This window comes from Eulemur rufifrons, chromosome 5 (assembly GCF_041146395.1).
Source record: "Eulemur rufifrons isolate Redbay chromosome 5, OSU_ERuf_1, whole genome shotgun sequence".
NCBI classification, from domain to species: domain Eukaryota; kingdom Metazoa; phylum Chordata; class Mammalia; order Primates; family Lemuridae; genus Eulemur; species Eulemur rufifrons.
This window is the reverse complement of record NC_090987.1, coordinates 44,852,741-44,865,404: the sequence shown is the minus strand read 5'-3', so window position 1 is coordinate 44,865,404 and position 12,664 is coordinate 44,852,741. Positions and strand designations below refer to the sequence as shown.

Here is a 12,664-nt window from a genome sequence, read left to right as displayed (position 1 = left end):
TCTGAAAGCCTAGCGTTGCCCCACTTCTGTTACTGTGCAACCTTACAGCACCTCCTGTGGCCAATGCCTGAACTCAGTGCAGTTGTTCCTGACAGAAAATAGAGGGCTCATAGCCATGCATTCAACTAATATTTATTGAGCACCTACTATGTGCTAGACACTGGTTTAGATGCTTGGAATATCCAGGCAAATATCACAGACATAGCTCCCTGCTCTTGGTTCTGCTCTGATAGTTATTTATTGGTCAGTTGTGCCAGACACAGTACTAAGACATTTTTTATATGCATTGATTCATTTAATGTTCCCCAAAAGCTTATAAAGTAGGTGTATTTTTATCTGTTCTGTGCAGATGAGGAAACAATTTAGAGATGTTAAATGGCAGGGCAAGACCCACAGAATAGTGGAATAGGGACTTGTAACTTGGTCTTTTTAATTCTAAGTCATATTTTAAACAAATGGTCAGCAGACATTCTCTGTAAAAGACTAAATTGTAAACATTTTAGGCTTTACAGAGCATATGGTCTTTGTCACAATCACTCAACTCTACCACTGTAACACAAAAGTACCACATCACAAAATATTCTTCTTTTGATTTTTTTTAACCATTAAAACATTTAAAAGCCATTCTTAATGATACTAAACAGGAAGCAGTCCAGATTTGGCCCACAGGCTTGCCAACTCCTGCCCTAAACCCTTTTTCCCTGGGATGGAAAGTATGTGTGATAAAGGGTGAGGAAGTGACAAATGAATGATGTTTTGTTTTCTGGTTGTCGAAGCTGAAGTACCTCCCTTCTGAACCCCAATCTCAGATATATAGAGAACCTAGGATTTACAGTCTGCTTCCAGGGGGCCTATTTGCATTTCCAGTTGGGTCTGGAACACCCTGGTCACTACAGGCCCTCCTGGGATCCTCACCTCCACTCCCTAAGGCAGCTTTGGAAGAGTCCAGCCTCCCAGTGCTGTGCAAGATCTGATCAAGTTTCTCTCTCTGGTCTCAGTGGAACATCCTCACATAGAAGTGAGGCAGCTGGGAGATACACCTTCAAAGAGAACTTATTTCACTGTTGGTTAGTGGTTGCCTGAGAACACACGAATTCAAGGCAGGACAATGTACTGGTCGAGGGCACGGGTTCTGGAAACAGCCTGCTAGTGCAAATCTGGTTCTGCGGGTGAATGTGGGCAGTTATTTAGCCCCCTTATCCATCAGTTTCCTCTTCTGTAAAATAGAGATAATAATGGTACTTACCTAATAGGGTTATTATTGGGTTTGAGTTAATAACTTTTAAATACTTGGAATAATACTTAGCAAAAGGTGAACTCGATGAATGTTAGTTTGCATTTTCAAGTTAATACTAAGAGGTCTTAGAAGGAGAGACGAAGTATGTGAAAAAGAGCCTAAGTTTTGGATTTGGGAAGTTATGGGTTTGAATTTCAATTTCACACTTACCAGCTGTGAATTCTTAGCATTAGCTGTATATTACCTCTGTGAGCTTCCATATCCCCATCTGAAAGAAAGGAAAAAATAATATCTATGCCAAGGAGTTGTTGTAAAGCATAGGTGACATGTCAAATGTGAAGAGCCTGGCATGTAATAACCCAGTAATAAATAGTCATTTCTTTCCCAAGTGCTTTCTTTTGTGAAAAGAGAAAATAAAACCTAGGAGAATTGATGCTGCAGGTATTTACTCAATCTACAAACAAGATATTTCTGAGAATAATCTTTTTAAAAATTCAAATATTTTAAACTTTTCCATTTTCTCCCATTGACATTTCTTATATTTTTTACTCAGATCATTAAAGAAACTGAAGCAACTTACTGAAAAATTCCATTTTTTTAAAAATTTTTTAATTAAAATTTTTTCACTATTATGGATATGTAATAATTGCACCTATTTATGGATACATGTGATATTTTGGTAAAAGCATACAATGTGTAATGATCAAATCAGGGTAACTGGGACACCCATCACCCCAAGCATTTATCATTTCTCTGTGTTAGGAACATTCCAATTCCACTCTTCTAGTTGTTTTAAAATACACAAGAAATTATAGTTAACTAAAGTCATCCTATTGTGCTACTGAACACTAGATCGTATTCCTTTTATCTAACTGTCTTTTTGTAACTATTAACCAGCCCCACTTTATCCCCCTCCCCACTACCGTTTCCAGCCTCTGATAACTAACCATCATTCTTCCCTCTGTCTCTGTGAGATCAATAATTTTTAGCTCCCACATATGAGTGAGAACATACAATATTTGTCTTTCTGTGCCTGGCTTCTTTCACTGAACATAATGTCCTCTAGTTCCACCCACGTTGTTGCAAATGACCAGATTTCATTCTTTTTTATGGCTGAATAATATTCCATTGTATATACGAATCACATTTTCTTTATCTGTTCATCCATTGACGTACGCTTAGGTTGATTTCATATCTTGGCTACTGTGAAGAGTCCTGCAATAAACATGCAAGTGCAGATACCTCTTCAATATACTGCTTTCTTTTCTTTTAGATACATACCCAGCAGTGGGATTTCTGAATCATATAGTTCTATTTTTAGTTTTTTAAGGGGCCTCCATACTGCTCTCCATAGTGGCTACAATAATTGACATTTCCACAACAGTGTATAAGGGTTCTCCTTTCTCCACATCCTTGTCAACATTCATTATTGCCTGTCTTTTTGATAACAGCCATTTTAACTGGCTTTTTTTTGTAGTTTTGATTTACATTTCTCTGATGATTAATGATGTTGAGCATTTTTTCATATACTTTTTGGCCATTTGTATGTCTTATTTTTTAAAAATGTATTTTTCTTTTCTTTTTTTTTCAAATCTGTTGTATGTCTTCTTTTGAGAAACGTCTGTTCAGATCTTTTGCCCATTTTTAAATCAGGTTATTTGTTTTTTTTGCTATTGAGTTGTGTGAGCTCCTTTTGTATTCTGGTTATTAATCCCTTATCAGATGAAAAACTTCATTTTTATGAGTAATTGATAGGGCTACTTTGTCCCAAGAGTAAAAGCAGTAGAGTTTAAATTAACTCAAAATCTAAAATTAAAAAGCACATATATTGCAGCCATCATTTTAAGTCTAGGCTAAATGTGGTATTAATTTTCATTTAAAACATTAAACCTGACCCTTTAAATTCTATTCATTATAATAATAATAATAATAAAAATAAGCATTTAGCTTGTATGACCAATGAAGAATTCCCATACAAATGTTATTAGGTTATTAAGTATGAAATGTCTGATTTCCTTAAGTACTAAGTTTGACAGTTGATATCTCTAACATTTCACTTTGATACTTCTTGTTTTATTTTTATTGTGTAGGTACATCCTCATTCTTTCAAACGCATGGTTTGGCTTGTGATTATCTTTCACATTTTTTTAGAGCAATTTTTGTGAAGCCATGGATCAGTCGAAAATTCATGTTATTTTCAAATATGAGTTCAATCGTGGAACTAGTGCAGCGCAGACAGCTTGAAATATCCATGAAGTGTTTGGGAAGGATGTGGCTAATGAATGCACAGTGCGTCGATGGTTTGAGAAGTCCCATTTTGGTAATTTTAATCTTGAAAATGAGCCACATGGGTGACCTGAGACAAAGGTAGATAATAATGAAAGCTCTAGAGTCTAATGGAAGCAAATCCATCTCAATCTATGCGTGAATTAGCAGCAAGGTTTGATGTTACTATTCGAACAATATTGGACCATTTGAAACAAATTGGCAAGGTAAAGAAGCTGTATAGATGGGCACTGCATGAATTAAACGAATGTCAGAAGAGAAATCGTCACAAAGCTTGCCTTTCTTTGCTGTCATGACATAAAGGCGAACCATTTCTACACTGTATTATTATGTGTGGTGAAAAATGGATTCTTTTTGACAATCATGTTTGGCACAATAGTTGGATAAAGATGACGGGCTGCTGGTGTCTGTTTGGTGGTCCAGCACTGATGTTATCCACTACAGCTTCATGAAACTTGGTCAGTAGATTACAGCAGATGTCTACTACAATCAATTAGATGAAATGATGAGGATGCTTTCAATTAAGCAACCGAGATTGGTCAATAGAGACAGGCCAATCCTCTTGCAAGACAACACTCAACCACATGTCCCACTAACAACCCTGCTTAAACTACAGAGGCTGGACTTGGAAACTCTCTGCTATCCACTGTATTCACCAGACTTTGTACCAACTGGTGACCATTTCTTCCAGGCTGTGGACCACTTCTTGCAAGGAAAAGTATTCAATTCTCAGCAAGCTGTGGAAAACACCTTTTGCGATTTCATGGCCACTCACTCCCCAGGCTTTCTTGCTGCTGGCATAAACAAGCTACCGTGAAGTTGGCAAAACTGTGTCGGTAGTTTAGGCACATACTTTGATTAATTGTGCTGCTTCTTGTTTGAAATACAGTAAGCTAAACTTTTGATTTGAAATCAGACATTTCATATTTAATGACCTAATATATGCATGTGTTCTATATACTTCTTACACAGAACTTCCTTTTTGCCCAAATAAGTCATTTGATTAGTCTTTGTTGTGACTGCTTTCTGTCTGTGCTTATTAAAATGCTTGTGTCTCTTTGATGAGAAAAAAATAAATTACTGATATTTGTTTTTGTTGTACCCAGTTGCTGTGACCCCTTATGGTTATGCATCCAAGTTTGAGATCCACTTTGATGACAAGTTCGATGTGTCTTTTGGGAGAGAGGGAGAGACGATGAGTCTAGGCTGTCGTGTAGTCATCACTCCTGAAATTAAACATTTCCAGCCAGAGATCCAGTGGTACAGAAATGGTGAGTCTTTATAATGAATTCTCATTTAGGTTCTTATTCACAGAAGGTTGCAGACCGGATTGCAGATCTGTTTATCAGAGCTGGCAGAATCTGGAAGTTAGAGGGGATTGGCTACTGCATGTTTAAAAAGTTTTTACATATACAGCAAAGTAGCAACACTTTCATAATATATTTGTAGAGATGATATTTTCTTATAAATAAGTAATATGTGGAAAGAATTACAAGAAATATATATTCATTTCATAAGTTAATTTTATTTGGTAAAATGCCCTTCTTCATAGAGACCACTGAAATTGTATGAAACTTTAAAAATCATCACCTTATAAAACAATAAAATCCTGATATTCTTCATTAACCAGCATAGTAAATGAAGATGAAATTTAGACCTTGGCACTTTTGTTCTAATGTTTAAAGGCTCCTTATAATTTTGCAACCTCTGATAAGTATATTCTGCATACAAAATATGCAGGTTATATTGATGTCCCTTAAGAACACAAAAGTAGATAAAATCACTCTTCTGTTTTACATCGTATTATAACTGAAGCTGGTAGAACAGAAAAAAAATCTTTCTATTGTCAGTTCCTCTGAATCTGGCTTTAAATCACAATTCAGCCTTACTTTGCTTCAAAAGAGCCTAGAGCCACAATACTTTGGTGTAAGAAAGAAACAAGTATTTAATTTTCCCTTTTAAATCCGATTTGGGTCAAAGTCTATTTAAAGCTGAAACTGTCTGAGGAGAATAAGGGATTGCCCCAAATCCCACAGCCAAATTCTGGCCACATGAGACCTTCAGAGCTGATGGTTTTCATTTTAAGCCTACAGCTCTTTTTACTACCCTGCACCTCCTCTTATATCACTGAACCATGAGGTCTAACACAGGAAAAGAAAATCACATGGGAAAATTTGTACTTTCTCTGACCTCTGCATCCTTTTATGCCTAGGTGGTGAAAAAAAAAACATTGAAATTTACGAAATCGAATTTGCCCCTAGGTGCATGTTTATCTGTGAAGATAGCTCCTAGCTAATAAAAGATGTGTTGTGCAGAGAGCAATGAATAAACTCAGAGACTCTCATTGTCCCTTTTAATTCATCCTAAAGTCTTCACCAGATTTATTTCTAGAAAGAATTATATTTTAAAGCCCTTAAAAACTTTAAAATTCCAGACACATTTAGCTACTCTGTGTATTAGTAATGTCATCACATAATTTTTTGTGTAACTGTTTTATAAAATAAACTTGGAGAAATATATAAAAATGAAAGAAAAAATAGTTAATGCTGATCCTTTGTGGTATTTCCTTTAAGGTACTTTATGATGGTTCAAACTCCATTTTGTTCATGAAAAAAAACTAAGGCCCAGGAGAGTTAAGTGATTTGCTCAAAGTTGTATAGTTAATGAAAGAGATAGGGCTAAAACGTAGGTCCCTTCCAGGGTTGACCCTTTGGGCATGTGACCCGTGCAGTCCCACAGGAAGGGGACCTGGGCTTGGTTTAGTTCTCTACTGTCACAATCTTGAAATTCATAATCATTTTATCTTTGCACTTGTGTTTTGTACGTGAAGTCCAATGGGACTATGGAGCATGCACATGATCAGAGGAGATAGGCCAGCGATCAGGCAGATGTAGCCCCCCCCCCAGCATGGTGGGCACTGGGTGGCAGACAGCATGCTCACCAAGCAGAAAGCCTGGTGGGCACGAGAGCACCTGGAGCAGTCTGTGGCACCTCGAGGTTCCAAGGTGATGGCTGGGACCAGGACCTGGGCCCAGATTGGAATTAGCAATGGTGGTGGCACCAGTAGCAGCAGAGGTGCTGGTGGCCGAAGCCCCAGAGGAGAAGAGGGGCTCCACGTGGAGGTAGCTCGGGGACACACAGTGGGAGGTCAGCTTGCCTATCCATCCCCAGAACTCATCTCTGTGAGCTCTGCACAAATATTAACTCCCTGGCCTGAGCGGTAAACTTTGTCAGCAAAATATTATGAAATAAAAGTGTACATGTAGGCATTGTAATAAAATGCATAAGGCAGTTACTAGAATTTTCAAAGACTTTGGAACCTCTGGTCTTGAGGCTTAGAAATAGAAATGAAATTGAAAGATTTTAGCATTTGATGGAAAAAACGTGATTTTTGTGTGAAACTTTGGATAAGCCAATTATTAACAAGGAAGACAGTTTTTAAATTAAAGCTTGTAATTGAAGATACAATAATAGAATGCACAGCAGATGTTCTAAATCATATACAAATCACAAGTCATTTTTGGTCTTAATATCATTTCCACAAGTTAGACAAAGCATTAAAATACAATTGTATAAATTTACATTTAAAATTAAATTTGGACTTACACGAAACTGTATGAAGAGTTAAATCATCAGTTCTAAAGTACTAAAATTTATATTTTGAAATAGGTTATCAGAAAGTTAAGCTAATGTTGTTATAGCCTATGTAACCTTCTTAACAGCTCCAGTAACAGTTGCATCAGCAGAAAAGTCCTTTTCAAAATAAGTTATGGAAACTCATTTGTGAGCTTGTGTTTATAAAGAGTGACTTTACAAATTCCTTAAAATGAAGTTGCTAAAAGTATAAATTTAAATGACTAACAAATGAATTTGTAGAAAAGCAGGCCACAAATGTTATTATCAATCAAGTCATCACATTAGTAAAGTAAAAAAAAATAGTAAAGTAATATTACTTATTGTATATAAAGTTATAGCACCAAAATATTATATTTTGCAATTTTTATTATCCTATTATACATTATAAGTAATAAAATATTCTTAAAGTAAAAAGCTTTATATTTTAGCACTTTTTTCTCTTTGTAAAAATTATTTTTTTCTTTAAAATTTTTTTTTGTTTTTTTCATTTTTCTTATTACTCTTTTTTTGATTTTTTTTTTTTAATGCATTTCTACTTTTCGTTTTTCTTCACAATAATCTGCAGGAATATTTTTAGTACCTTTAACTTAACTTTGTCTCTGCTTTTTGAACAAGGGGCTTTGCAGATTAATTTTGCACCAGGTCCCTCTAAATTATGTATCTGTCCCTGGTCCCCAAACTTTTGGTCTAGTATTTTTACTACTATAAACATAGCACAATGACTCAAAGTCCTAGAGACTTCCTCTAGTAATTAAATAGCTTTCAATATAGAAAAGTTTAAGGGAAAGGAATGGAGGCTGGGAAGAAGGAAATAATGGAGGCAAAATAAGTTAATTTGCTTTTTTTTTAATTTTTAGGAGAACCTGTTTCTCCATCAAAATGGGTGCAAACAAACTGGAGTGGAGAACGGGCAACACTGACATTTTCCCATCTCAACAAGGAAGATGAAGGCCTCTATACAATTCGTGTACGAATGGGAGATTATTATGAACAATATAGTGCTTACGTCTTTGTTCGAGGTAAGTCCTAGCAAAAAACAGAACACCCAACAATATTTACCACATTGAGCCCAAGTCAATTGATCAGAACATATTTTTGTAATGATGAAAGAGCCATTTCAAACTTCTTCCAGGTTACCTGGGCTAAGAATTTTAGTTTCTAGTAAAACTAGACCTAGTGTAAAAGGTGAACCCTGAAGGCACCAACCCATGGTTTCTAGACCATGTTACTGTCACTACTGTCAGGACTTTCCTCATCTTCAATAAGCCACTAATATAGTTCTCTACAGGTGTTTAAGTGGAGAAGCTAAATCCTAATAATACAGAAAGCCATCTCAGTTCACAGAAGCTGCCACAAAAGAGGGATGTATTATTTGGGGGCTTACCCTTTAATATGTATGTATTTAGGGAGCAAATTTATTATTCCATTCCAGGCCTCTTCTTTATAGCTTCAGTTTTGATAGGAAGCAAGGGGCTACAACTTAATTCCTGAGACAAACCATAATTGTTGATTTTAGGAGTCTTTCTTTTTCTCAGTGGTGTCTTAAATGGATCAGATATATACAAGTAGAATGTTATTTCTCCATGGGATCCCACTTCGGAAGACCCTTAACACTTTCAGGATACCAGGGTAGTGTTCTGTGTTCTACTACATGATGGTCAGTCAGGTGCAGCCAGAAGAAAAGACACAGAAGAGACTCAAGAAAACAAAGTTTATTGTACCACAGGTCCTAGAAACAGAAGGCACAGCAGGCCACACGGGAGAGCACCTGTGTCAGTCAGGAGGCAGAAGGGGCAGGAGCAAGGGGAGAGCTTAGATCGTGCCCTTTATTGGAGTTTCTTGGGAAAGTCAAGGCAAGGCAAATGAACAGTTTAAGATTGGCTAGTTCGAATAATTTTGGTGGGCTCTAAGCTATAGGTGTGGTCCCTAGTTGCCAGTACCTGGCCAGGGGATGATTAAGACACAGGGACATTGCCTCCTGGGTTACCTGGGTTATATGGGCCAGACAGAGCGGGTATGGATTGGATTACTTAGTTTGCATGTCAAAGGCATGCTCCCCACTGGGCCCTTTGCTACCTCTAAGAATTGGCTGTCCTCTGGAGGGGCAGTCTGCTGTCTCTCCTTGGCCAGAAAGGTTTTCAAGATGTAAAAGCACCCTAGTATGCAGAAAATTAAGGACATAAGCAATACAGGTGGAGTTACTAATTTTTATCTCTCATGCACTAAATAGAATCATAAATTCATAGACATTTTGACTAAGATGGAACCTTAAAGGTCATCCAGATGTACTTAACTGGGATCCACAGACTACCAAAGGGTCTATGATTAGAACTATTAATATATTTCAATGTAATTGGTTTTTTGAAATCTTATGTATTTTATTTTATGTATTTAGAAGCATTATTCTTAGATGGGCCTCTAGGCTTTACCTATTTGTCAAAGGGGTCAATGGCACCAAAACTGTTAGGATTCCCATTCCATCTAACCCCCTAATTTTAAGAGGCAGAAACTGAGACTCAAAAAAAGTACGGTGATTTACCAAAAGCTTCAGTTAATTAGAAGCAGACGTGGAATAGGTTACAGGTCTTCTTATGCCTAACCCAGGATTTTAATTAGGGTATGTGCTAAATTGCTAAAATGAAACAACAACAAAAAGTTTATTTCTCTCCCTGACATCAATCCAGAGGTAGGGGATGGTCCAGATGGCTTTGCTCCATGAGGTCATTCAGCATCCCAGGTCCCATCTACGTTGTTATTCCATAGTGCCTTGTGGTGCTGTCCCATGTTCCCTTCCAGCCAGAGTGGAGAGGAACAGGCAGATATTCATTATATGATAAATTTATGTTTAAATTTTTAAGAAACTGCCAAAGTTTTAAATATCTCGTGTGTTTTTAAAATACTTCGTATCCATTGAGTTGCATGAGGCTATTTCAATGCATTGTTTTAAATATTTGTGCTGCTTAGAAAATAGCTTCCACAAGACAACAATCAGTGTACAAAGCACCATATGTCTGTAGAAACACATGGCAAAGAGCTATACATATTTAGCCAGGATTTTATTATTTAGATAATATATATATATATTCATTGGGGATAATAGATAATGTAAATTTAAAAAGAAATAAAGGAAAAAGAAAAGCCATCTATAAGACCACCCTCTAGAGATATTCACTGTTATCATTTTGTTGCATATTCTTCTAGGCTTTTATATATTCTTTCCTTCTCTCTCTCTCTCTGTCCCCCCCCCCCCGTCCCCTCTCTCTCTCCTCTCTCTCTCTCTCACACACACACATACAGAAACAGAGAAATAATAAAGTGATGAAGGATGGTATAGAAATGTCATGTGCCTGACGCGGTGGCTCACGCCTGTAATCCTAGCACTCTGGGAGGCCGAGGTGGGTGGATCGCTCAAGGTCAGGAGTTCGAGACCAGCCTGAGCAAGAGCGAGACCCCGTCTCTACTAAAAATAGAAAGAAATGATCTGGCCAACTAAAAATATATATAGAAAAAAAATTAGCCGGGCATGGTGGCGCATGCCTGTAGTCCCAGCTACTCGGGAGGCTGAGGCAGTAGGATTGCTTAAGCCCAGGAGTTTGAGGTTGCTGTGAGCTAGGCTGATGCCACGGCACTCACTCTAGCCCAGGCAACAGAGCAAGACTCTGTCTCAAAAAAAAAAAAAAGAAATGTCATGAAAGAAGAATTGAAAATGGCAAATAAGTATATGAAAAATTTTCACTAGTAATCAAAACAATGAAAATTGAAATAAGATAATGTATTTATCTATCATATTAAAAAATTAAAAGACTTTAAAAACCCACTGTGGTAGAGGCTCCTATACATAGCTGGTGAGTGTAAATTGGTTCAGCTTTTCTCGGGATGTTTGCCATTGCATATCGAAAGCACACATTGCCAACAATTCTAGTTCTAACATATAAGTGGACAGAGGTGAAAAAATGTTTGTATTGGGGAAAACTGGAAGAAATCTAGATATCCACTAATATGGGGGCTATAAAATAAAGTAGAATAGATGCTCCATGTGAATAATGCAATATCACACACTAATGAAAACTAATGCTATATACCTACATAGATTGATATGGAAATATATCAAGAAAAAAGTTTACCTGAAACTGTATAATACAATCCCATTTTATTTTAAAAAATAGTCATTTCTGAGTTTATAAATAAAGAAAAAATGTCTGGAAAGATTTAGGCCCATATGTTAGTAGTAGCTATCTCTGAATTATGGAATGAAAAGGGATTTTAACATATTTTTGATTATCATATTTTTTATAAACGTGCTACTTTTACAATGAAGACAAAAAATAGAATTATATTTTCAAAAAAGTTATCAGTAGTCTGTGTCAGAGGTCAAAATATAAAGAGTAGCAGGCTAGTCTTTGACCCAACTAATCAAACCTACAAAAAGTTTGGCTGTTTGGAGAGTTAGAAATTAATGATGCCTGAATGGGTACTGTGGGCCAGACATTGTGCAGCAGCTGCTGGAAGGCAAATACTATGTTCCGGTGCTTCCCAGTTACGGTTTTGTCATTCCGAGTATATTTTGCTCCCCCCCATATTGACACTCCGTAAGGGAAAGAATGATTCTTACTTTTTAACTTTTGCATTTAGCACCTAGAAAAATACTGAATGAATGAATGAACAAGTGAACGAATGAATGCCTGAGTAATTTGAAAGTTTGTTAAGCCCACCCCAGTGAATGGTATATTCCAAGCAATGCTATAAAAAGGTTGAAAAATGGCTCCCTGAATGCCTACCATCTGCCCGGCTCCTTTACAGTGTATTCCTTCCTGCTAGAGTACATCTGTGCAATGGATGCTCGGCTAACTAAACTCTGCTCTATCAATGCAGGAGTTGCCGGTTGTTGTGCTATAGGCTTTTAGCAAAAGAACATGGTTAGAGGTCACCAGCTATCCCGCCTCTTGTGCTATTGAAGCACATCAGCCTCAGCACGGCCCCCTCCACTCCCAATCTGCTCTGCCTTTATCAGCAGCACCACCCTCCCCCACCCAGTACTCTCAAATCCTGGAAGGAGAGAAGTTTGTCTGCACCAAAATGCTCATTTCCCTTTGTGTGGCATGCAGGGATTCTGCATTAAGTTTTAGGCACAATAATTTAGTTACATTCTCCTGTAGCACTTCTGCAGGAGATATTTCCCTAGAGACATTTTCCCACTGGTTGATGGGGCAAGAAACAGAATGTTCAAAATGCAAGTGACTTGAGCTCTTCACAGGTAATGCATACCTATTAAATTCAGAAGTGTACAAATATTTCTGCCATGTCATGAGATGTCTTAGTAACTCACAAGAGTTACAGAAGTGTAGGCCGGGCGCGGTGGCTCACGCCTGTAATCCTAGCACTCTGGGAGGCCGAGGCAGGTGGATCGCTCAAGGTCAGGAGTTCGAGACCAGCCTGAGCAAGAGTGAGACCCCGTCTCTACTAAAAATAGAAAGAAATTATATGGACAACTAAAAATATATATAT

The 12,664-nt window shown here is 37.2% G+C and overlaps 1 protein-coding gene across 2 annotated transcripts in view; it reads left to right on the top strand.

Moving 5' to 3' along the window:
- MYOM1 (myomesin 1) overlaps positions 1-12,664 on the top strand; it is a 125,622-nt gene that overhangs the window by 35,497 nt on the left and 77,461 nt on the right. For both annotated transcript variants that reach the window (XM_069468218.1, XM_069468217.1), the window contains exons 8-9: positions 4,630-4,794; positions 8,017-8,178. In XM_069468218.1, the coding sequence (XP_069324319.1) occupies positions 4,630-4,794; positions 8,017-8,178 (327 nt within the window). The remainder of the gene's footprint in view (positions 1-4,629; positions 4,795-8,016; positions 8,179-12,664) is intronic.